The sequence below is a fragment of the Pyxicephalus adspersus genome, chromosome 1, assembly GCF_032062135.1.
Source record: "Pyxicephalus adspersus chromosome 1, UCB_Pads_2.0, whole genome shotgun sequence".
In the NCBI taxonomy this organism is placed as follows: Eukaryota; Metazoa; Chordata; class Amphibia; order Anura; family Pyxicephalidae; genus Pyxicephalus; species Pyxicephalus adspersus.
In genome coordinates, this window is record NC_092858.1 from 26,898,142 (window position 1) to 26,925,146 (window position 27,005).

Consider the following 27,005-nt stretch of genomic DNA (forward strand, 5'->3'; position numbering starts at 1 on the left):
CCACCCTGAGTGTGGTTTGAGTTACCAGTTTTGGTATAAAGAATCCACCCCGAGCCACACTCAGGAATACTGCCAGAGAGGTTACTATTCTATTTTGGAACTTTCAGCTATACAGTTCCCGGGGCCGACATATCACACTGCATCCTGTACATGAGGGCCCCCAGGGAGTCCTCAGCCAGCAGGGGGTGAGATGGACAGAAGGGGGGGGGGGGCTAAAAGAAGAGAGGATAGATTGGGGTGAGGGCAGGACAGACAAAAAAAGTAAAGAGATGAATGGTGAGTAGGTGGGGTAGCAGTGAGAGCAAGAATAGCAAAAAAGAGGATAGTGAGAGATTATTATTAATAAACAGTATTTATATATCACCAACATATTATGCAGCGCTGTACATTAAATAGAGGCTACAAATGACACAGGAGGAGGACTGTGCCCAGAAGAGCTTACAATCTAAGAACTATGACAGATATGGCCAATGTTTCTGTTATGTGTGCCCACCATCTATATATCCTACAATGAAGAAGGATTTATTTTCTGCAGCCATGCATGCACCTATACAAAGAATCTACGCCATGTCACTTTCCAGCTTCTCTATCCGTCCGGTCAGCTCTAGGACCCGGATCCTGTATCATTCACCATAGCAGACATCCCACAATAGCCACCCATAGAGCGCTCCCTTCCCTTCCCTCTCTATAGGCGGTACAATGGCTGATGTAATACTAGGGAGGGGCCAGGCAATGAGAAACACTGAGCACGCTGCCACTTCATAGCTATATTATCAGTGCAGCGACCTTGGTGTACCGATCCCGGGGCAGCGTGACAGGCAGAACGTCCGGCCAGGTGAGCGCTGAGGATTCCCGCCAACTCCCCTCAGGTAAGGGCCGGCGCGCGCCTGATAATCGGCGAATGTCCGCTACACGCGCCGCCAACTCATCACTGGGCGCCTTGTTCTGTCACCCAGAACATACATTCACACTCTACCTTCAGCTAACACTTTCATCTGGGTGAATGTCAGGCGGTTGCTAAGGAGGATGTGATAAGTTCTGTCAGACATATGGAGACAGCCTGGCATCCATTATCTGACAGAACTCGGGTGTTTTATAAGGAGCCGGGTAACTTGTATGATGAGGCGAGCTTGTTGTATCCGGCAGAGCACATGGCTTGCCTTGTTCGCCTCCATTTTTACTATGACTCGCCTCATGCTTGTATTACGCCATGCCGGCTAGGTATCGCCCTATTCATGGTTTATATTAGGGGTGGAATTGTTAGTTGTGATATTAATAGGACTCTGAATTCCTAGAACCCGGCATGTGAGGGAAATAACAGCAATATTCGGGGATCTTCCCGCACTATTTGTGAATGATGCAATATGGAGGCCCCGCCCACTTCTCCTGACATGGGCATTCTCTGTATGACAGGCGCATGTGTTCTCAGCAGATGGAGAGTGCTTAGTCTTCAGCTGGGAGATACTCAAATCATAAGAAAAAATTAGATTATTAGATGAGAATCTATTGGTGTGTGTACATAGCCTGAGACTGATGTTCTCCCAACTGGACATCAATGTAAGAGTGATAATGACCTCCCCTAATATACACTGAGCTGTGGATATAGTAATTATAGGTGACAAAGTTATTTCAAGGATTCCCCCATCTTAAAGAGGAACTAAACTGAAGAGTGCCTAAAATAAAAAAAAAATCAATTTCCCTTAAATCCCACAGGGCAGTCCAATTCATCCATCGGGACCCGCATCCGTCTCTGAGTCGGTGCATCATCTACGCCTCTTCTTCCTGCTTCTTCTTCCTTTTTTGAAAAAAAAAAACCTGCTGATCTCACTGCGCATGCGTAAGATGGGCAAATCTTTCTCTTTTCACAGAAAGGTTCTTGCACATGCCCAAGATGCTCGGGCATGCGCAGAAGGAGCACCCAAGAGCCTCCCAGGATGCATGACGTAGGTATCCCAGGAGGCTTTGCGCTCCCATTCATTCTCGATCGTCTAGGGGGTGGTGCTGCACCCTTTAAAAACAAACAGAATTTTTACCTTACCTAAAAGGGTTGTCTACCCTTTTATGTAAAGAGAAATTTGAGTTTAGGTACGCTTTAAATAGATCCAGGCACACTGCAATCGGGTGTAATTATTGTATATATCCATCTAACATTTTTCTTAATTTTAGAGATGGTGGAAGGGTTAGAAACACTTGTTAGTTTTTTCCTTCTATCCAAGGCATGTGCCATGCATATGTTGGTAGCTCATGCATCACACAGAAAGGATGTCCATGCTGCCTTTTATACCCAGTGTGCTGGTAAGGTGCATTTGGAGCACAATTAAAGCAGAACTAAATCCATGCGGTTCACCTCTCTGTGTTCTAGCACCAGGAGCTGTTAAAGCGTACCTAAACTCAGAATTTTCACTTTACTTACATAAAAAAAAAGTGTGCAGCACCACCGTCTTCATTCTCAATTGCCTTGGAAATTGAGAATGAATGAAAGCATAAATGTGGAGCGCAGCGCATGCGTGAGATCAGCAATTTCTTTCCATTTTGTCGAAATAGCTCCTTCTGGGCATGCCTGAGATGCTCGGGCATGCGCAGAAGGAGCATCCAAGAGCCTCCCGGGATGCGTGACCTTGACGGCCTGAAGACGGATGCCGGGACGACGCTGATGCTGTACATGCGCAGCTCAGCTTTGATTTCAGAAACCTGAAAGGTAAGATGTATTAGTGCAGATGAAACATCGCCTGTCCTTTTCTGCAATAATGATCTTGCCTGATCATACAAATTCAAAAAAGAAAGAAATGCAGCCCAGTGTATGTGATGTGTGTTGTCATAATACATGCAGTATTGTGTGCATTACTTATCCATGTTCTGCTGCAAAGATACAGCAAGTATCTGTATGCAAAGATACAGCAAGCAAGAAAAAGCAATTTGAATTCCAATCTTGATTGTCACTGGAACATGTTACCCCACTGGAAGTTTTTTTACTCGTCTATCCTCGTAAAATGTATAATTGCCCATCAGTTCTCAAACTGGACACAATGCCAGAACAGAGAAGGTGAATTCTCCTGGAGGAGACAGACCGATAATATCTGACAAGTGTTTAACACTAACTATGGGATAATGTTGTATGCTGAAGTTATTCTGGTATTTGTATTATTTCTCAATTTAAAGCAGACCTTGTAGATCCTACTGAATCCATTTTAAAGGCATTCACAAATAATCATGTTGCGGCATTGCATGCGCTGTAGCATACGTTCATATTCATAGCAGTGTACTTCATGACTGCAGCCTGTTCATTTTCAATAGGTCCTGACTTGAGAGAAGGCTTCTGTCCTATGGCAGACAAAGGGAGGTGCAAAGTGTGTCACAAGGGCCTCTGATCCTCCTCATCCCTCAGGGGCCCCAAGTCAGTTCTGCACAGGGGCCCTGTTGGCTGCACCTGCCACTTCCCTATTCAGTATAAGTGCAATGAAGTGGTATTGAAAAAGAATGACTTTACACATAAATAATGCATTCATGTGGTCCAGCATATGATACCATTATTGGTATCGGTACCTGCGATTGGGCTCTAAAGCATTACTTTGCAGTGGAAGCATGCAAAAGCAGTTCACAAGAGGCTGGGAAAATCAATGATGTAAACCACTCACACAATATTACAGAAATTGGTGCTCTCTTTCTGGATTCAGGCAATATCTTTGGACAGGAGGATAATGCATTAATGACGATTACTAATTTAAAAGCATTGATTCTGATAAAAAAAAAGCAGTGCAGGCTGTACTGGTATACTGTGTATTACAATGTGCTTCCTGTACTTTTATTTACAGGACTCTACTATAATTCCGGTTTGTGGTTTTCTGATATTGCATTGTTCACAAAGCGTACCTCCGTTTACATATAGTGATGCAACAAGTCACCTTTGTTGTAAACACTTCAGAACTGCAGTCATTCTGTGTTTGTGTATTTCTATGTGTGTAAGAATATGTGAGTGTGTGTAACTAGGTTGGAAACCAGTGAAATCAGTTTAAATTTAACAATAAATGTGTACATGGGGAGAGCAATTTATAAAGAAGTACAATAATTTCCAGCTAGTCAGAAAGAAAAAATCCTATTTAAGTTGTGTTGCTGTGTGCATTGTCTTTCCCATGCACACTTGTTTTTAATTGATTTGAATGTTGATTGTTGTTCTGTTGAACTTGATACAATCACACACCGAAGGTCTTCTGCTGCCACTTAAGCATCTGGTGATTGTTTTTTTTCCTCTGTGCAAGGTGTGCTGAGGATTTTCACTGCTATTGTGTACGGTATATTTGTATATAACTCTTTTGTTTCCTGTTTTAATTGCACTGTACAACACTAGTCTGCTTCAATTTGTAGCTGTAGCATTTATTTTAAATCCACTCTGACCTTACACCTACCCATACATGGCTCTCTTGGTTACAGCTGGGAAGTGTTAGTAGTTGAGTCATAGTGTCTCTCTGGGCCTGTCACTTTCCCTGTGGGTCATGTTGACCCAACCTCAGTGCCAAACATTCCTAACTTCAGTTATTTCAAGCTTTACCTCTTCCAAACCCTCTTGATATCCGCAATTTACAATCTGACACTATCAATGGAATAATTTAATACTGTACAAAGCCATTGCTTATCTTTCATGGAAGCATACTATACAAACTCGGTCTGGAATAAGGAAGTAAATGTCTCTACATCAAAGTGTTAATTTATTATTGCATCACCAGTGAGATGAGTGTTGGCTCTGTGTAAATATATGATAATAATGAGGCTGGATTCACACGTTATTGTGTGTTGCACTAGGGTGGCAATGTACAAAATGTGTCCAGAAAGAAAGCCATGGACCATATTTAACATTGCGGCGCACCACAACAAACAATTGGGCTACTTTGAATGAAATGTGTTTTGCAGTTTGCTGCACATGTGAAATTCTCCTATACTGCAACACTTATTTTAGAGTTGAATTGCTTTAGTGCGATGTAGTGCTGCAACACACTGCAAAGGTGTGAATAAGTCCAAAGACTTGCTACACCTTTCTGATGCTTCCAAACTGCTCAACAGTCAGCCCAGAAAAGGGATGGTGTTAATGGAATGCTCAGCGGAGTCCTAATTAGTTAAGGAAGTATTACACTAAAATAAACAATCTTTAAAGTCATTCTGCAACTCTGTTTTCTTTTTTTTATTCTTCCCTCAAGGATGCTTGATGGTTACAAAAAGAAACTTATCCCATGGCTGGATTGTAAAATCCTTCCTGGGAAATGTAATATAGTAATTCGGAGCAGTCTGAATAAGGAAAAGATACAATGAGAATGTAGTAAATATTTTATTTGGCAATATGATCTGCTAACCACTGATACTAAATAAAATAACAGATTTTATATTATCATTATGGGTAATAATCACTCCCAAAATCCGCGTCACATTGAGGAAGCAGAATGTCTTGGATATTTTACCAGATGCAAATATACAGAATGCAAGTAAAAATCACCCTAAAATTTACCACCTCTGCAGCTTTTTCTCTCAATGGAGACACTAGAATGACATGAAGTCATGTAGCTTCAAAATCTTTATTCTTCAAAGGTTCTCTTACACAATGCCACAGTTTATACCATGCAGCCAGTCGTGAATATATCCAGCTACAAATATCTGTCACGTGATTCACGTGGATGACTAATATAAATTGGAGCATTTAAACACTGGATATGACTAAAGAACACCTGCATAGTTTAGATTGAAGAGCTCACAATCTAAAATATGCTTAAGTATATCAGTTGTTAAGAATCTCAGACAGTGCTGCACATCAGATAACTTACAGGTGAGACTTCTGATAAATGAAGTAAAGAAGCATGATGCAGCGGTAGACCCTGCCTGATCTAGTTTATAATGTATGCATTAATTTAAATTGTGAAATGAATTTCCCAAGCTGCTAAGAAGTGTTGGAGTAACTTTGCCAACTAGCTTGATATACATAATCCTTGTTTGGAAAATACAAATTTGCATATGGGTTATATTAATTTCCTTGCGTCCTCTGAAGTATAAGCTGACTATAACCAGTCACTGACGTGTCAGACTACACTGATGACTCAATGCAAATTGCATCAACCTCCAAACTAGACACACTACTTAATTCTTCTTTACCTGTATGTCCTATGAAGGAGGAAGCTGAATACCTGCCTGGGGACAAGTCAAGTTTACCTTAACAGTTGTGATTAATGGGGAAGCTAATTCTATAGCTATGTTTGTTTGAAAGTGTAACTTGTTGCCAATCATCTTGGAGATATACTTCTCCAACAACATTTGTTCAGTCATGTCATCTGATTTTGCTGTGAATATTTTAATTTGTTAGATGAAAAGGATGATCTATGCATGGGTTTGGCTCTTTTTATTTCTTTTTTTTGTAGTGTAATAATGAACAATCTGTGATAACTAAAAAAAAAAAATATATATATATATATATATATATATATATAGTGTACAATTTAAATACAAAAATACTTTATGCACAAAATTGAATGAGGCTCCCTTTGTACAGGTTTAAGCTTTTTGCAGTGTTCTGGTGTTCCTGTGATGCACAATTTTCATCGTTAGGTTGCTTTGTTTATCTTAATAAACCCAACACTACTGGTCACCACAATCTGATTTCTGTGATTTGGTTGTCTTGCTGCCCCTCTGTAGTTCAACCTGTACTGCATGTAATATGTGGTGACCGTGGGATGGCAGGTGGTTACTGGAAGTAAATCTCCAAATTTCACTCTATTGTCTGGGGTATGAAGTCTCTGTGCTGCTTCCTGTTGCCCAACAGTACACAATACTGGAAAACTCCTTTCTTAGTAGATAGACAGGTGGGGTCTTGACTGCTAAACCAATTGATGTTACCCTCCCCCTGGTAGGGGCTTACCTAAGACTCAATAAAGAAGTTCTAGCTGGACTACATGGATTACCTGCTAAGCAAAGGCATTACTAGGTTCATTGTGCACAGTACTTTTTTTCAGTATTTTGCAAATATTCTATCTATAAATATATTGATTGTATAGAGACAATTAGATAGTGAAGTGTGCCTACGCACTTCTGCATGTACTGTGCCAGCAAATTCGGTGTTGGTGGAATGGTGACGGGAAAGTTTTCTGCTCTGATTTACTGTCAGTGTACAGCTGCACCCATCCACCTGCTCATTTCTTATTACAGTAACACTCATCCTTCAAATAGCTTTGAGTTTTCTAATGTCATAAGGTGGTCCAAGTTAAAAGTTGTCCATCTCTCCTAGGTGGCTTCATCCAGTTTTGTGATTGGCCTCTTCAGGATAACATAACTCCTGCTTCTTCTGCAGTTAAAAGCCAATACACAGGAGAGATGCATACAGTACAGCAAAACATATGTTTGATATATGCTAATGCAGCAACATACCATAGCAAATAGCTCTGTTAAAATGCAAGGGATGTGCACGTGGGAGGAATGCCACTTTTATTGACAATATATGCAATGGCATCTCTGGTATTAAAATGTACAGAACAGGTTTTTAGTAGGTCCCCTTTTTGCCAGCTAGCAGATTTGAGTGCCAGGGAGTTGATACGCAGGCAATGAAATGCTCCTCCCTTTCTGAGCTGCTTGCCGGGTTTTTTTTCTACTCTTTGCTGTTTCATCGACAGGCAACTTTTCTGAAAGTTGCATCATCCCTCTCTGAGCCTTTACTTCACCTTTGTTTCAAAGCAGAGTATTCTTTACCAGCTTATGATGTTACTTCTGAAGTTGTATTTATCACCCTATTCATTGATTTTTTTTTTTTATGTTAATAGATACATGATTCATTGCAATGGAACGTTTCACATGTTGCTTACTGTTCTCTGACTTTTGTGAATAGGTGCCTGACCTGATGTGCCTGACCATTACAGAGCTATGCAAAACCTTTTAGATTAAAAAGTACAACATATGTGTGCCAGCATCTGGTCAGTGCACAGCAAATTCAAAAACAGATTGCTTTTTAATAAAATAAAAAATACAAATATAGGTAAAGGCTATGTTTGTATTATTAAAGTAAGGTTGAGTGTGTGACTTCTGTAATGAAAATGATCTCCATTATCCCTATCTATTTTTTCCCCCTAATTTCTGAAAACTGATAGGAACCCATCTAAATGACATGTCCCCCCCCCCCCTCCAAATTTACCTACACAACTATGGTTATTGTTGCCATCTGAATACAAAATGGGTGGGTCCCTATTGCAGTCTGTTAGAAATTGCATATATGTTGGTTATGGATAAACTTCACACATTAGGTAGCTTTGGTCACAGTACAACAAACACAATGCATAGCTACTGCACAGGGGAACAATTGTGTATGCATGCATCCAAGTCCTCCACTATCTCTGTATTGTGCCTGGAAGGTTATACCTATAAGTCAATATGTCTTTTCTCTGTTTAGAAAAAAAATTGGAATATCCATACTTTTTCATTCTACTCGAACTACATGGTATCGTTGCAAAATGAATTTGCAAGAATTACTACACATATATAAAATAAAATGTACTAGATGTGTTTTCTAATTTATTTATTTTTTTTTGTAAGATATTAGTGGGGGATCCAATCTATCCAAGGCATGGTATATATTGTCACATTTAGTTATATTGCAGTGTTCAACTCACAAGAAACTGTAGGCAGGTTGCAGCCCCTGTTTTGTGACCTAACTCATCAGTAACCACCCAAAAACAGCCGGGTGGTTACTAAAAAGTGCCAGGTGGTGCACCGAGCTAAAAAAAGGGCGGGGAGAACACTGGATTGTAAGCTCCTGGGGTAGGCTGTTTGGAGTAGGGTCCTCTCCTTTTCCTGTGTCACTGTCTGTCCTTTGCAACCCCTGTAATGTTGAAGGATGTTTTATTGCATAGCTAAGAAGCTTTAAAAATTTTCTTGGATAGGATGTAAAACATCTTCAACACAACAGAACAAATCCAGTTGAATATGGCTTGCTTCTAGTTATTCTTTTTCAAACCATTTACAATATTCATCAACACATCATTCAGCTATTAGCATGACAGTGACCATACTGTCCTAATAACTGTTTTCTCAATGAAAGGCGGTTAATGGTTTTTCCATGCACTGTTAATGAGACATGGCTTATCCTGCTCTGGGCTAGAACACTAAATATAGATGACGGCTGGACCAGGTTAATCTGCGATTAGGCGCTCTTGTATGTGTGACATCATGTGATGTTCTCTTACCATCACTAGTAATTCTATAATCTCGGTCATGAGTGTTCAGTGTGATTAAATTGTCGTTGATTTTGCTCAGGGTCATACTGACAACAAAAACAGACACACTGTATAATACAATTGTGTTAAAGAACAAATGCTGGAGTATATAACCAGAGGAGTATCTGTGCCAATTCTTTATTCAGTGTCAGGTCAGTGCAGTGCAATACTTCATGGTCTCAAAGCAACTGGGTTCCTGCTAAAATATATCAATTATTTTGCCCCAACTGTATAATCATTGCTAAATCCTGTCACATTTAGCTGTCAGTTTTTACCTGGGCCTGACAATGGAGATTTAGAATTAACAAATCTAAGGGTAAACGCTAGTTTACATTTATATCACAGCATAACATGTCATGATAGCTTGCCATACATTAGGGTTTCTGAAGAACAAGTTATCAGTGTTCAATCATTTTTATACTTCCTTTATACTAGGTTATGCATTTAGTTCTCTTTAAATGTAACATGAGAGTTGGCTCAGATAGAATATCTTTTCAGTGACATTTCCTGGATAAATAGATATGTTCCGGCATCTTGCTAAAAGCTGTATTCTTTGTTATATAATAGTAATGTGGGGAGTGATATTTTCAATTTACAGTTAACTTTCTGTCCGGTAATGCCATAGCAAGATGCAACAAATGATCTGTATATGTCCCTGAAAATGGTGTATAACATAGCTACGCACATGTTTAACATCTTAAAATGTGTGCTATATCATTTGTAGGTTATAATTTGTAAATATTTAAAATAATTATAAAAATAAAATTTCATAATTTTTGTGTTTCCAAATACAGTATAGCCAGTAGGTCTGCTTATTTTTTCCCTTTGATTTTATCTGTTTATCTCTGTCCTCAGAAACATATTCCCATGAGATAAATATCAAATAAACTTTGTCTGCAGGTATGCATATGAAATCTGATACAAATAGTTGTTGATAAACTTGGTATATTTGGTGGTGTTACTGCTGAGTCCTCATATAGCAATTATAAGCGTGTTTTGGAACTATTCTAAAAAAGTTGCATTGGCAAGGATGCCAAAGTCAAATACCTAAAGTATTGTTCATGAGGGGTTCCAAAGGAGAAAATCTGGCTAAACAGGTAAATAGGATAACCAACAGGTTATTCAGCTTCCAAACCATCGTGTGACAGCAAACGGATACATCCAGTCACCAACCTTTTTTTTTTTTTTTTTCCGTTATGAATTCATATATTTATTACAACGAAATGTTATGCAAGGGACAGATAAGACACCAATTAATGTTTGTGCACTTGGAAGCCAAAGTTAGATATCTTTTCAATGTACTAGAGACAGGTCATATCTTTACCAGGTGTACCTTGAAAGGCAAGAATCCTAGTATTTCTGTTCTAGCTGGGAAAAGCCGCACTAAACAACTTTGTGGTTCTGGTGCACATTATGAATAGCCCTGATTGGATAAACCTGGCTAAACTCTAAAGCAGTGGTCGCCAACCTTTTCGGTCCCACGGACTACTAAAATTTCTGGACTGCGCATGCATGGGGAGCCAGGTGTCACTCAAAGGGGAAGAAACTTCCCCCATAGTGACGTCACGATGCCTGAACCTGCTTACTTCCCTGAGCCTGCCACCCGTATGGGGGACATGGTCCATAGTTCTGGCCGGTGAGCCCTCCCGGATGGGTTCATCTCCTAACCCCGCTCGGAGGCGCACCGGGCAGAGGCGCGGACCACCGTTTGGCAACTGCTACTCTAAGGGGTCATCAAGATCCCACTTGATCATAGTATTTGCTGCACATGCTGAAAAGTTGCATCTCATTCTGTGTTGCATTTCAGAGTTTAATACCTAAAGACAACTTTTTAAGTAGTCTGGTTTATCGGAAATGCTAGCATAATGTAGAAGATGCTCTACTATAGTTACATCTTTGCACAGTGCTCCTGACAAAAAATCTTTGTTTCAAGGGAATTGTGTTTTTGTATCAAGGCCAGCTGACCATTTAGTATTCAAGACATCAAGGTCTCGCAGAATGATAGACTTTCTAGGAGCCCTAATGTTCCTAGGATGTGGTCATTTCTAATTCTGTACATTCTACCTCTGAGCTGGAATTTGCCGAGCAGAAGTAAGAATCATCCTGGGTCAGTCAGATCGATGAGTACAAACCACAGTAACTTCTAATACATCTGACAAAGGTTGCAATACTTAAATAAATACATTTTGTGTACAGTTTTATTTAAATACATGATAAATGCCTTTTCATGGTTTCCTGTTCTCCTTGCTTGGTCAGGTTATTATACTTTCAGACATGGTATATTGTCTGATGACATAATGTGATGGTATTAGAATACTTCTTTGTTTTAACTTGTTTCTATGCCATAAGGGTGTTGCCAAGTCTGGAACAGTTTGAAATGCTGGTACATTGTATTAGAGCATCTGTTTACCTAACAACCTATAGAAACTGGCAGCACTCATTAAAGTGAGGGATGTGGAGAAAATACTCCTTTAAATGCTTTTGATCTCATGTTGCTTTTGATAGCATATCTGCTAAGAAAAAATGAAGCTGTAGTGATGCTGTATTTACTCATTGTGGGTAATCCTCTAGTCTTCTAGACTGCTATACTCTATCGATTTCCCAACTAAGTGCCTAAATCAAGTGAAGTTGAAAGTGGCTGTAGCTAGTTTTCTACTTTATGCATTACCCCTTTAGGCTATGTACACACCTCAGATGGTTCTCCTCCAATAATTGCCTCAGGGCTGATATCCGACGAGAATCTGGTGGATCCACGGACGAGGAACGATCATAATGAAAGTGAAGGGGGGAGAGAGCACAGCAGGGTGCCGTTCCGTTGTTCTCCTTCCCTCTCTCTCCATAGAGCAGAATGGCTTTGTATGTACAGCCCTCGTTCATGTATCTTTCAGTTTTTTGTCATTTGAAAGGATCATGAAAGATCCTTTCCAACGACAATTATTGCACATGTACATAGCCTTGGTTTATCCTGTAATGGAAAGGATAAAGTCTTGTCTGTCCCTTTTGAGGTTCTCACCCTTTCCCAAAAAATCTTAGTTGTATTTCGGTGGCCTCTTCCTTCCTGTCCAGGTGACGCTCAATCTTTCATGTCCTGTTCTGGTGTCACCTGACAGTGTTGTAAAATTACCCAGTGGGGTGCAAGAAAGCAATCGGACCTGATGGGAATAATATGGGATCCTTCCAATTCTACAAAAATGCTGGTAATATTAGCTAGTAGATAATGTCACTGGCTGGATTATTAATCATGTATCTTGTACTGCTTGTGCAAGGTATTCTCTTCTTCTGCAATGCTTATACAGCTGCTTTTCAGTTTGGAGATTTGGTAAACCCCTACGTATTTCACCTCGGCATATGATAAAGGATTGTTTTGCCATTGCCTCAGCCCCAACACCCAGCTGTGCAGTTTTTGGCCTTGATCACAGGTTAATTACTTTGTAAACTGTAAAATTCTTTACTCAGATGTAACAATCCTGAAAACATAATATTTCACCAAGTAAAAAGCAAATGTTTTTATTCATGGAAAGTGCCCATTACAACAGCATGAAATAGTTTAGCTATCACAAGAACAAGATAAACTTTTCAAACATGATACCGCTGTGAAATATGGAAGGCTGTGCTCATCATGGACTGAAAGTGTTCCTTTCCCTGTTTACAAGCTTTGCTTGTATAATATCTTATAAATATATTTACTGTATAAACAACTCATTGTTCTGCCGTCTTGCTGTGTGAATGGTATACACAAGGTGACTCTAGTTTGTCATTTCTTGCATGCCCTTGTATGTAAAGACCTTCTACTTGCTGCTCCCCACATATCTCAGAAGCCAAGAAGGAACTACAGACTTCTAAGTATCTAAAACTGCTGGTCCTACGAAGTTACTGTATCTTTTAAAATACATCTTTTCTTTTTTCTTTTTTTTTCCCTATTAGTGTTTGTTTTGCTTCTGCATTCATTTTCTTTCTGCAATTATGTTCATGGGGGCCTGCCATGTTTGTTTTTTAAATACCCAGGCTCCAATTCCTGGTTTTGTCTTGTTGATCTTGCTTCAGCAATGTAAATAGGCAGCTTGCTTTATGTGGGAAGACCTGCATAAGCATTCATGTTTTTATGAGTGGTTTCATAGTTTTTTGTGTATTAGGCTACCCCGTGGTGCTGAAATTTACTTGCTGTGGTTGCACAGGGCCTACAGCTGGTCTAAACTGAAATAAATGAAGCATAGGTTTTGGTATACAATATGGCCCTGGCTTCTCTTAAAGTAATCTTGTTTAGCTGAACTTCTTCTTGTAATAGAAGAATTTTTAACTCATCCAAGACACATCTTTAGCTTGGTTTCAAGAACATTTCTGTTCATATCCACATAGCAAATATTAATAGACCGACATCATTATGGGAGCTGTGAACGTTGTGGAACCACCCTGCTTAGTTTTACACATACGCCATTCTAATATCTCTACCCTGACAATTTACCAACAATTCACACCCTAAGTCATGTAAATCAAAGGACTAACCTATGTAGACTTCATGACCAATGTGATTATGCAACTGGACTGGGGTGGTTCCACAACATTCACTCCTCCTGTCCTGTTCTTGGAAAAATCAACATCTGCCTTGTAACACGCCATGATGATTGAATTAAGGCGTCTCTGCTACCTATATGTGTGTGTGTGTGTGTGTGTGTATATATATATATATATATATATATATATATACACTTTTCAAGATATACCCTGACCTGGATAAACAGGAACCTTTATGGACATAGTCACCTTGCTCTTAGTAGCTTTCACTATTTAATTTCCCTGCTAAGTAAATCATTAATCCTTGTAGCTGTAAATCGTATTTACCAAGGGATAGGCTTTCAGTATTTTTAGGTCAAGTTTGCTTTATGATCTATTCCAAAAAAAAAACAAAAAAAAACTAAATCTTACAGATGGATTCAAATTGATCTATAACTGTGTGCATGTTTTTTTTTTTTTTGCAGCCCAAAATGGCTGGTGGTCAGCGTAAATGTTTTTCTTCGAAGACATTCTCACCACCATTTCAAGGCCCCTAAGATAAATGGTTTTACAAGTGAAATACAATGTGTATTTTTGTTTATAGTGAAGGGGAGGACAAACCGGCTCTATCGGCAGAGATAACAGAATGTTGTTTCGTAAACTACGTAGAGTAGAAGAACACTTGGTCATAAAATCACAGCTCAACTCTGTGCTTTGTGTGGTGCATTAAAAACCCCTTTTGCATTTTTCTTGTAATCTATAACATAGCCAAGCTTAACTAAATGAAATATTTAATTAAATAAGTAAAAACGTATACTGTTTTCTGTATATTCTGTGGTAATGGAGAAAGATAGAAAAGCAGCTGGAACAGAGATTCAAACCTTTTCCTATTTTAATGAAAATAAGTGTTTTGTTGCAGTTTATCCTCATTTGGGATGACACAGGTCTTTCTTTTTGGGTAAGAGATGTGGGGAAATGGCACCAGTGGGGTCACAGCAGATCAAATGCCATACGGACCGTTCTGCTATAGTGAGCTTGGGCTTTACCAACTGTTAATACAAAAAAATGGTCACACATACAATGCTCAACTCAGAAATTATTTTAAGCCAGGTGGGAAGAAATTGTAGGGGGGTGGCAACCCTGTACTGTAACCCAACTTATCAGTAACCATGCAAAAACAGCCGGGTGGTTACTGAAAAATGCCAGGTGGTGTGCCCAGCAAGGGGCTGGGGAGAAAACTAAACTATAACATCAATTAAAGAATAAAAAACTAAAGCCTGCCTATTCTTGTTAAGCCAGACAGCATAAAACTGAAAAGTACTTTGTTAGATGTGATCTCCTGGGAGCCCTCTTGTTTGATTGTAGTCCTAGTTTATATTGGTTTCTATGTTTCTATTTAAGGGTTAGGTTAAACCTGTCTATTCTCAACAAACCATGCGTGTGGTTGTGTAATGCTAGCATAGGGAGAGGCTTGGCTAGGATGCCAAGTGATAGGACACGGCTAAAACTGCATTCCAGGACTGTTGAAGTGACAAACAATGGTGATGTTTTTAGTTATGAAGTCGGTCACATCTAGTGACATATGGAAGGATCCAGTTGACTTAATCATTTCAAAGTGTCACCTTTTCTGCACGCAGTATTGTTCTTTAAAAAAAAACAACTCCTTCACAGGTATTGCTGTCACCTTGGTGTAATTGTACTATGAATAAATCAGTTTTGTCATATCATAGCACTATATGTATATATGAAATATTTATTAGTAAGACAACATTAAGGCGGAAGTAGAACAAATTATGTAATCAGCCAGCACTGAAGAACTAAAGGTGACAATGCACTAGTTGTTGGGTGCAAGTCCTGTGTAAACAATCCTTCTGCTTGAACATTGATAAGTGAAAGATGACAAACTTTAAAAAGGCCATCATTGATGGCAGAATAAAACCAGTTACAAATGTTGAATATGAATATTGGTGACATCTTTAGTGTGTTTGTTGTATGTATTACTGAGAATGTACCTAGTGGTGGAGTTTTTCATTAACATTGTTTATTTTTTATTTGTTTCAGAATTACAAGATGAGCTTTAACGCAGTTCTCGATTTTGGAAATCAACTATTCCGTCGAAAGGTTGTAGGATCCAACGACAAGGAAAGCAGATTGTCACGATGCCTCAACACCTTTGACTTGATTGCCCTGGGTGTGGGTAGCACACTCGGCGCAGGGGTATATGTACTGGCTGGTGCTGTGGCCAGGGAAAATGCTGGACCTGCAATCGTTCTCTGCTTCCTTATTGCGGCTCTAGCTTCTGTTCTTGCCGGCCTATGTTACGGAGAATTTGGAGCCAGAGTACCAAAGACCGGTTCTGCCTATCTGTACAGCTATGTCACCGTGGGGGAGCTGCTGGCTTTTATAACGGGCTGGAATTTAATCCTTTCCTATGTTATCGGTAAGTTCTGTCCATATTAAAAAAACCTTTAAAATGTTACTGCATTTGTAAATATTACTTTCTTTCTGTAGTGAGTGAGTTGAATGATTTAAAAACTGGAGTTACTATCTTTGTAGTATATTTCTGTTATATTCAAGCACAAACGACTTAAAGCTAGCCAAAAAAGTTGAATGTTTAACTTTACTAGGGAACATTGTCCTAAAATGTCAATGTATTAATGATCCGACCCCCACGGTTATCAAGTTTTTCTCATTTTTTTTTTTAATTTGGGGGAACCCTAAAAAAAAATTTCAGCCAAAAAAAAAAAAAAAAAAAAAAAAAACTAAAAACGACCCTAGCCAAATGTAGCTTACAGTACGTTAGCATTGTGGTCAGTTAGAAGAAAATCACCCTTACAAATATCCAAAAAGATCATTAGTGTCAGGTAAGCTGGTCTGAGAAGCATATGCTGCTCTTTGCTTAAGGAACCCCTAACCATCACTTGTGACTTTCTTTTTGAAACTGTTGTATGTATTAGATGTTATATACAGTTATAGGTTTGGTGTGTTTTTTTTATGTTTTTCTAAATGCCTTTGAACTTTTGGTTATGAACATCAATGTGTTTTATTTTTAGGTACGTCAAGCGTGGCTCGAGCATGGAGTGCAACATTTGATGAACTTATTGGAAAACAAATTGAACACTTCTGTTTGCAACACTTCACCATGAATGTGCCGGGTGTTTTAGCCAAATACCCAGATATCTTCTCTGTGATTATTATTATAGTGCTAACAGGTAAATTGTTTTTCATTAGCAACTATTAATATGTTTTTGATTATTTATTTTTATTTTTTTGACCAGCTCCCTGTTATTAAACTGTGCACAACATACTGTAAATTCCTGGAGATTTAGAAATCACTCAAGGTTCCATTACCATTTTTACAACTCATAACTTGAGCTACATTGTTCATTATACATAAGTTTCCATTTAGTACAGGAAACTTTCTGGTGTGTTTGGATATCGTCACATTTTCAGATATACCTAATCCTTATCGTCACATTTTCAGATATTCCTAAAGAAAAAAGAAAAGTATTAGCATAGACTCCACATTCCTTAGTCTTAAGGGGAATAGTTTGGGTCAAAAGTGTCCTTAAAAGCGTCCTCCTATAATTGGACTTAATCGTGCCACTTTGCTATTCATTTTTTTTTTCCTTAGTTCTGTTTGCTATGTGCTTGTTACATTTCCATTGGTCGGAATTCAGGTTTGGTGAAAATGTGGGATAACCTTCTCAGCTTTTTTTCACAACTCAAGGGTGAATAATGCCTTGATGCCCAGGCCAGGTTTAGCAGGGTCAGAATGGTCAGTTAACCCCTTTCATATATAAAATGAATATATGTTTGAATTAGTCTTATATGCAGTGTTTTGGCTAAAAACCCTGGTTTCTGTTTTCCTTACACAATTTAATTTTGGATAGTGATTATAATTAATTTAATTCCAGTATTAAACAAATGAACAATGGAGACACCTAATAAACTGCAGAAATTTGCAAGTGGCCTGAAAATTGCACTGGTCCAATTTCAAGTCTGTGCTATTTGCTAGCAAAAGTAAATTTTTTTTGCATGTCATTAAACATCCATATTGAAATATGTCGCCTTCAAGCTGTAGGGGCATTTTATGAATGAAGACATCAGCGTGCATGCAATCACATCGCTGACATAACAATCACATGATCAGTAACCCTTCTGGCTGGTTCCCATTTGGCAATATGGACCAAAACTGTTGGTGTCTGCTAGAATTGAGAACCTTTACTCAATAATACTATACACAAAGCAATATTAATTATTACTGATCATTAGGAGAGATTACACATAGGTAGTAATTATGAATAAATAATGAATATATATATATAATGTCTATATTATATTTTTTTTGTGTGGCAGCATTATTTTTTAATATATTACAATATTTTACCATTTCTCAACAATACTTTCCACTTGCCTTTCCACAGGTCTCTTGTCATTCGGTGTAAAGGAATCCGCAATTGTGAACAAGGTATTCACATGCATCAACGTACTGGTCCTAGGGTTTGTCATCATCTCCGGCTTTGTGAAAGGTTCCATTAAAAACTGGCAGTTATCAGAAATGAATTTCAATGAAACCAACCTCACGTTTTCATTCAAGTACGTCTGTTAGCTCTTATATTTCTATACAGTTTCTTTATGTTTCAATAATTGTCCTGTGTGTGTATGTGTGATCATTTTGCAAGCATCTGCAATTCAGCTGATGTCACATATCTACATAGTGTGAATTTTTTAAAGTGCATCTCATTTTCTTTTAATATCACTGCAGAGGCTCACGTTTACTAGTGTACCAATTTAACCCAAGGGAGTTTGATTGCAGTGACACTAAATCTCTGAAGTGTTTATAATGAGCCTTTATGGACATCTGCTGTACACAGAGGCTGCCTATCTGCCAAATTTGCAGTTGGTGGATCTGAATACATGAGCAGAGGGGTGTTTCACAAAAGTGTGTATATTGGTGTTTCCAAACCACTAATGACCATCAATGTGTTCTTGTTCAGGCATTTATAAAATGTATTTTTTTTTATTTATCTATTAGTAAAACCATTGAACAGGAGTCCAGTACTTGGGATTATGGTGCCGGCGGATTTATGCCGTATGGTTTTGCTGGAGTTTTGTCTGGTGCTGCCACTTGCTTTTATGCGTTTGTTGGCTTTGACTGCATAGCTACTACAGGTGAGACTGCATTCAATTGTATTTTCTGTATATTCCAAGAGACTTGATACTTATTCCTGTGAATGTTATGTGGTAACCTAGAGTTCTCCTAGATCTTTTTGAATCCTTTTCTATCTTTTATACTGTTTTTTCCAGGATAACTGTACAAAGTTTGACAGCAAAGAGTGTTTGCAGAACCAGATGGGTCTGCCACCATAGTCTGCTATTGGCAATAAGTTCACATGTGTGAATCCTCTGTCTTTTAGAATTTAGCTGCTTTCTACAGGTACTAGCTTTGGAATTGATATGTCCATAGCCAAATCCCCAAACAAGGCATGTTATCAATATGGCTACAGATAGGATCTTCTATTTTTTATTGAAGAGTCTTGAAGGCTTCAGTCGAATTATTGAGTAATCCCTGTGACTTAATTTGGCTAATTTAATTCCATTAAAATTGAATACAACTTTTTTTTTTCTCTGTTTTATACTAGGTGAAGAAGTAAAGAACCCTCAGAAAGCCATTCCTATTGGCATAGTGGCTTCTCTCCTTATTTGCTTTGTGGCATACTTTGGAGTATCTGCTGCCCTAACTCTTATGATGCCATACTATGAATTGGATAAAAACAGTCCTCTTCCATTGGCCTTCAGTTATGTTGGATGGGGTGGAGCAAGATATGCCGTTGCTGTTGGATCTCTTTGTGCGCTTTCTACAAGGTAAATCATCAACCTCAACCTCAAAGAATCAACCTCTCCCCTAAGAGACCTATGCATTCACAGCATTTTGCATTAGGGAGTGTGGTCAGATTTTTATTGCCCGCCCCTTAAATCATGAACACCAAAAAAGATCAGATGGCTCCTTGTTGTTTTGATTTATTTTTTTTTATTTTCACGCATGTTTATTGTCTGTAGCAATTCAAAATTAAATAGATAATCTGCCTAACTTTTAATAAGGGAATATTTTTTTTTTTCCTTTTCCTTAGTCTGCTTGGTTCTATGTTTCCAATGCCTCGTGTGATTTACGCCATGGCAGATGACGGACTGCTGTTTAAATTTTTAGCCAGAGTCAGCGAGAAGAACAAAACACCAGTCATTGCCACGGTTTCCTCGGGAGCTGTTGCAGGTAAGCTGAAATTTGATGCGTTCTTCAATATTAGTGGTATATTCTGAATGGTTTACTTTGTGCCTTTTTAAGCACCAACATACTTCCCAATAAGGTTTCCTATAAAACACCCAGCACGCTACCATATCATATGTACAATAACTGTAGCTTCATATACACAGGTGTTTAGTCAATCCCTAGGTATACATTGAACTTAAAGTTGTAGCTTTTTTTGTTTTTATTTAAACTGCTGTCCCTGTACAGTATAATCTATTAGATTAGATAACCCACCAATGATACACCATCAAACACTTCTTCTGCCAGCTGTTTTATCCTCACATTTGTAAAATCTTGGACCCTAGCTATTGAAAAGAAATGAAACAAAAATGTTTTAATTGAAGATTGCTTTTAGAGTCGTTTGCTACTTACATTGATTGCAAACTCAGAATACTTTAAATTAGATTTTTACGTTAACCATTCTCCACTGAGTGGCTGTCCGTTGTAAGTTGCTGGTTACTTCAGCTGAGCTAAGCTTCGGCTTCATGGAATGTGTCCAGTCATCCCTGAGATATTTTTGGTATTGCCTAATGTCTTAAACCGCCGGTTTGGGAACTGCTGACGTGATACTGTACAGAGCTGTTTTCCTTTATTTGGAACTCGCAGATGTTCTCAGCTGTGTTTATGACATAATGACAAATACACTCCTTTTCAAACAGTGTTTAAAAGGTTCAGTGAGAATCAGGGACTGTATTTTGGTTTCAGGAAACCTTTTCCTAACATGCGTTAGGTATTTTGTTTTCATTTACACATTTTGCAGATAACACAGCTCATGTGCTGACACTCACTCTCTCTACAGTAGGTAAGGAGGAGCATCACTGTCATCCTAGTTAAAAAAAAAAAAAAAAAAAATAGATGTTCTGCAGCCAGCAATATATTTTATTTGACCGTTTCAGTACAGGGGAAGAGCCTGTATAATGTGCAAGATTGAAAGTAAGGCTGGAGTTTAGCAGACCAAAGGGGATATAAAACGCTCATGGTTGGGTACGCTAGGTGCTAAATGTGACTTAGTTTTCACATAAATATATTATGCTTGTTAGAAATTTACAGTCAATAAATAAAACTACACTCCTAATCTCAATGTTCTGTATTCTCTTCTAGCACTGATGGCATTTCTCTTTGACTTAAAAGATTTGGTAGATCTCATGTCTATTGGCACACTTCTAGCCTATTCTTTGGTGGCTGCCTGTGTATTAGTTTTGAGGTAAAGTATTTGAATGTTGTATGGAAAGCATTTTCATATAAAGCATTTTAATTTAATAAGTTTGGTGCATTTTGTGCACTTACCTGGTCCTATTTCAACTGCTTTATGTTATTATTTCCTTGTTCTTTTAATAGGTATCAACCAGAGCAGCCAAATCTGGCTTATCAAATGGCCAGCACTAACGAAGAGCCAGATATTAATGAGTCTGTCAGTACCAGTGAGTCTCAGGCCGGTTTTATAGATGAAAAATTGACTCTCAAATCGCTGCTCTGTCCAACAAGCTCCGAGCCAACCAGGTTATCTGGGGCCATAGTAAATTGTACAGCCAGTGGATTAGGTAAGTAATTGGCATGTAACTTGTGGTTCATTTTGGTTTAAAGAACCAGTGAATCCCTGTGACCAAGTTCCTTTGTAAACTAAGCAATCCATGGTTCACTAGCAAAACTAAAAAATTCCAGGTTTCTTGAGTGACATTCCCCATTTCTATGTGTTTTTCTTTTCCCTCAGTTCTTCAATTTAGCTGTAGCTTGTACAGTGTAAAAACTTTCTTGTCAAAATGTTTCCACCCACTGCTCTGTAAGAGTAATGGTGCTCCAAAAGCTGGGTGGGAGTCTTCCAGTTTCCCTGCATTGATTTCTCAGCAAACGTCTATTCATTACAGGACGTGTACAGAATTATTGGTTTCTTAACCAACTTTGGGGAACGATCTCTTATATGTGATGGTTTAGGCAGCAGAGGATTTATTTACAGTAGTCCTTTTTACAGGTATAGCTTGTCCGATGAACAAAATTAGAGATTTGAACTGCTGTTGGGGCATCACAGACCATTCACCCTCTCAGTCACTTAGAAATGAGGGCCTACAGGGTTTTATAGGAAGAAATTCTCTCCAGTTTCTGATGATCCACCTCTTCTCTTTTCAGGGCTGCTGATTATCATATTTTGCTGCCTGTGTGTCTTTGGTCAGGAGGCTCTGGTAAATGGAAGTGCTTCGGTGATATTTCCTCTTGCCCTGAGTCTGTTTTTATGTTGCGTCTTAACCATAATCATTTGGAGACAACCTGAAAGCAAAACCAAACTATCTTTTAAGGTAAGCAATCTGTACTAAAAAATGTCATTTTTTTTGTTTATAGTATCTGATAGAGTTGATCTCATCCATTGATCTTTCTCTTGTCTTGAATCATATTTTATTGTGCAGACTGTAGAGCATATCATGTCTACATCTCTATGGGATAAAAAAATCACATCATTTTCTGTCCAGTTTACTTTATTCGCAAATATGTCTCCCATTAGAACCCAGGGAAAGCATTTGCTGCAACCAGCCACCTCTACCCCTACTATAGTACAGTTACTGGTTGTAACATGACCATTGTAGTCCCAAAGGGCTGTTTTGTATTGGGTGTACACTTGCATAAAATCTTCTGGGTTTGCCCTGTCCCTTTTAAGAAATTGGCTTTTGTTTATTTTATTTTATTTTTTTTTAAAGAAAGGATATCCGCATGTTTTCTCAAGTCCTTACTGTTCACAGGCATAGATGAAGTTGACCAGTTAACCCATGTATTTTCCTTTGAGAAGTTAATTTGGGTAATGCAGAATCTCACTTCCCAAACATACATTGCATCCTTGTTATCTCTCACCCAGAGATAAATGAAAGTGCTAATAATTTTCTGGCTTAAAGCTCACTGTGCCAGATATTTTTTGTGATGTTAATTACTAAATCATTTTTTAACCTTATAAGGGCTCAGTAAGATCCAGTGTGTAGTACAGTTATTCTCTTATTTTTATACATGTCTGTGTTCTTTTTAGGTGCCGTTTTTACCTTTTCTCCCCATTTTGAGCATCTTTGTAAATGTTTACCTTATGATGCAATTGGATAAAGGCACGTGGATACGATTTGCAATCTGGATGGTAATAGGTAAGAGCGTGTTACAAATTCAGGAACTGTTTTCTTATCAATTCTCAGGTTGGATACACACAAGCAATAATTGTCGTTGGAATGGATCATTCACGGTCCTTTCCAACGACAAAAGACTGCGCAATGCATGAACAAGCACTGTACATACAGTGCTGTTCTGCTCTTTGGAACAGGGGAGGGGGACGATGGAGCGGCACCGTGCTTCACCCTCTTCCCTTCACTTATAATATAATCGTTTGTTTTCGTCATCTGTGGACCTGCCAAATGGCTGTACACACACCAGATTCTCGTCCGACATCAGCCCCTAAGGCGATTATCCAACGACAATCATCTGATGTGTGTACCCAGCCTTATTCTGAGTTTACGATTTGTAATGGAGTAAATTGTTAACAATTGTAAATGTAAACTGTTGGATTCTAATTGTATTTTTGTGGTGTAAGAAAACAAGCAAATGGCTTCCATAATAGGTTATTTTATACCTATTATAGAAGTAAAAGGTACATATATAGGGGTAAGAAATAGTACATACGTTAGAGAAAGGTATGCAAAATGCAGAGCCCTGTTACAGATCATAAAAAAAAAATCATTATTTCATGAAAAAAATAATTGACCAACCTTATAAAATGAAATGCTTATGTCGGTGCTTATGACAGTGACCATGCTATAAATGACCCCATCTTGCAGACCCAAAAGCCACAAAATTGTGTGAACTAGCAGGTTGTTGACAGAAAAGTAGCTGTCAGACTTCTAACTTGCTTACCACAGATATGTTGCTATTTATTTTTTAACAGTGCAGGATTTATGGACTGGGAAAAATGTATAAATCTAACCGTCCAGAATAAGTAAACCTATTTTTAAAAAAGTGACAGTTCTTTTCAGTCAATGAGATTTGAACATTGGCAGTGACATGGCTGAGAAGGATCTGTATCCTTAGGTTAAAGCGTTGGGCTGAGCCTAACGTTGGTGTTTTTTTTTTTAAGACCTAATAACAGCAGAAGTGTTTTAGGTTTTTATTTTTTCCTATAAGTTACAAGTTTTATCAGACATAGTATGCAACAGCTGCCTGTAACGCTCGGCAGTTGCCAATGTGCTGCTCCACTGCTCCCTGAACACTGAAAGCATGCAACACTTTGGATGTGTGGAATAGCGTGCATGCAGTGTTGGGGAAGCAGGTATTTCACACACCCAAAGGTATTTCATACACATAAAGGATCTCATCCCTGCCCTGAGGGAAGGGGGCAGCTATTGTGACTCATTGGAGACGTTTTACAAAAATCTGTACAGTGAATAATGACTTGCATTGACTGTGTACTTCAAGAATACATTTGGTTGGTATTGGTGGTGATTATTATTACAGATGACATTCATTACTATTGTTTTTGTCCTTTTTTTTAACACATTTATTACAAATGTATATTCTCTCTCTTACTTTAGGTTTCGTCATATATTTTGCTTATGGCATGTGGCATAGTACAGAAGCTGAAGGCTCCACAACAGCCAGGAATCCATCTGATGGCAAAATGACCAATGGTTTGAACCATGAGAAACAAGCTTTTCTAGACATAGATGCTGCTAACTCAACGACTGCATGATGCCCCCTGGTGGAAATTTGAGTAATATTTCAAGGCAATGGAACTAGTAAATTTATCTGAAACCATAGTAATGACTTTACCCAAAGCTTGCAACCCACACAAAGCATTCTATGTCGGACAAGCTGCTCTACTTCCAAATATCCAGAGTGGCCAGAGTTATGGTTACTTCTTAGTGCTGCTGCTCTGTTATACAATTATAGATCTTGCTTTTAAGATGGATCAGATACTTTGAATGTTATATATGGATGTCCATTTCAGCAGAAGGAAACCATTTTTGTATTTATTTATTTTTTTGCTAATCCTCCAAGACAAGAGAAATGTTGCATATGCTGGTATGCATCAGAGGATCTCTCATGCAATTCCAAAGCCTTCAAGTCCGTAGAAGAGGGATTTTATGTATTGGGATTATTAATATCGGCCAATATGTTTATGAATGGGAAATTTATTTATGATACTGAAGTTCTACGCAGAAAGGGGCTCTTACAGTCAATTTTAAGAATTGTTAAATTATTTGTTTTATACATAACTTTTTTTAATGTAAAAAAATTTCTGTGCAGAGCACTTCATAAGGGAGATTTCAACATCATAATTTACACTGCATCGCTATGGAACACATACACTAAAGCGATAATTCTGTGCAACTAATAAGCGTTCACTATACTTCAGTTAAATAGGTAAAGGTGAAATTATTGGCTTGGTTACTGCACTTTGTATTCCTATTAATTGCAATACTTTTAGTATGTGTGTATATAAAATCCGGTATGATGTGGTTATACAGTACAGAATTCTCTTGCATGAATTACCCTGTACACATCCCTTCGTTCATTTAATAAACCATAAGGCCCTGTTCTGACTTGCAGTTCATTGCAGTGTTGTACCACATGCTCAGCAGTGTTCTCACCTACACTTATGCAGCTGTATAGAAGTGGCTGGGAGCTACTTTGTGCTAGTGTTTGCATTGCTGCACAGTTCCGCAAAGACATGTTATTTCTGCCTGTGTCTTTAGAGAAAGAACTGTACCAGAACCACACTCAAACTCGTGATACAATGTTGATCGAATGCTGTGGTTGACTCTTAAAACTGTATAGTAATAAATAGGGGTGTGTGGGCCTGGCTAACGTGGTCTTCAACTGCAAGTTAGAAAGTGGCCTATATTGGACCCCAGATGCAATGAGGTCTGGCTTTACACTGCCACCATTGTGGCATTATTTTGCATTGGGCTGTGTTTACTTTCAATTTTCTTCCAGTGCAAAAGTTTAATACCAACTTTCTTTTGATTAAAAACTGTCAGTGGGCCCTCAGATTCCGGCTGGACCGGATTACAGTTGTTGCGTTTGTTACCTATGCCCAAGGGAAAAGGCATAGGCTGGTTTGGAAGTTGATGGCAGATAGGCTATTTGTCCTTTATGACAGTGTTAGGGGCACTACAAGTGTTCCTGTGTGTTGTGTATTAGATAGAACTACACATTTTCAGTGGCTGGATCATATCCTTACATCCAGCTACCATTACTAGGCTTCATCTATAGCACTTACTGAGCAGTGACTGTATACAAAGTGCAGTAACCACAATACATGATAATGTAATTACACTTTTTGCTTACTGGACTTTACCAAATCCAAAAAAACTTGCCTGGCTTGTTGAAAACTGAGCAGTGGCATAAGGTAATACACACAATGCATAAATCAGCTTAGTAAGGTGTCAAAAACACCTTTTTTCTGCAGTCCCAAAAATCTGTGATTTATTGCACACATCTAGAAATGTTTTTGTATCCTTCAATCTTTTCGAACAACCCTATGGCTTGTTCCAGTCATTTCTATGTGTCTCTGTTCATTTCCCAATACAACCATCATCTGGTAGATCTCCGTGAATGAAACGTGTATGTATGATTTGTGTTTTTAAAGATCTACTTTGTGAAGATCTAATATTGAGAAGTACCATACAAAGGTGACTGAATTTTTGTTTGTTACAGTATGTTTTTACATTTTAGACCTCTGTATTGGATGAAACTTGAAGCCTACTCTATAGGTATGATAACCAGAAAATCCACAGATTGTCAGCATATTTTGTATGACAATTTCCATGTAATCTGTTCACAGATCTGGGGCTGCAGCTGTAGCTAGAAAGGGATAACCTGTAGTTCACAAAGGGAAGACCTTATCCCAATGTATCTTTAATATATGATCTCTTCTCTATGGAGTGCATTACAATGTACATCCTCTGTTCAGTTAGTACAGACAATCACTTGTACTTCTCCACTGTGCC

At 38.4% G+C, this 27,005-nt stretch overlaps 1 protein-coding gene across 1 annotated transcript; it reads left to right on the plus strand.

Moving 5' to 3' along the window:
• The first annotated feature begins 711 nt into the window (after nucleotides 1-711).
• SLC7A1 (solute carrier family 7 member 1) lies at nucleotides 712-26,616 on the plus strand. Its single transcript, XM_072404519.1, has 12 exons — nucleotides 712-869; nucleotides 15,786-16,164; nucleotides 16,778-16,936; nucleotides 18,152-18,323; nucleotides 18,763-18,899; nucleotides 19,370-19,592; nucleotides 19,859-19,998; nucleotides 21,136-21,238; nucleotides 21,373-21,575; nucleotides 22,159-22,325; nucleotides 23,042-23,150; nucleotides 24,585-26,616. The coding sequence occupies exons 2-12, from the start codon at nucleotides 15,795-15,797 to the stop codon at nucleotides 24,740-24,742; spliced, it is 1,941 nt and encodes a 646-aa protein (XP_072260620.1). The 5' UTR covers nucleotides 712-869; nucleotides 15,786-15,794; the 3' UTR covers nucleotides 24,743-26,616.
• The last annotated feature ends 389 nt before the right edge of the window (nucleotides 26,617-27,005 follow it).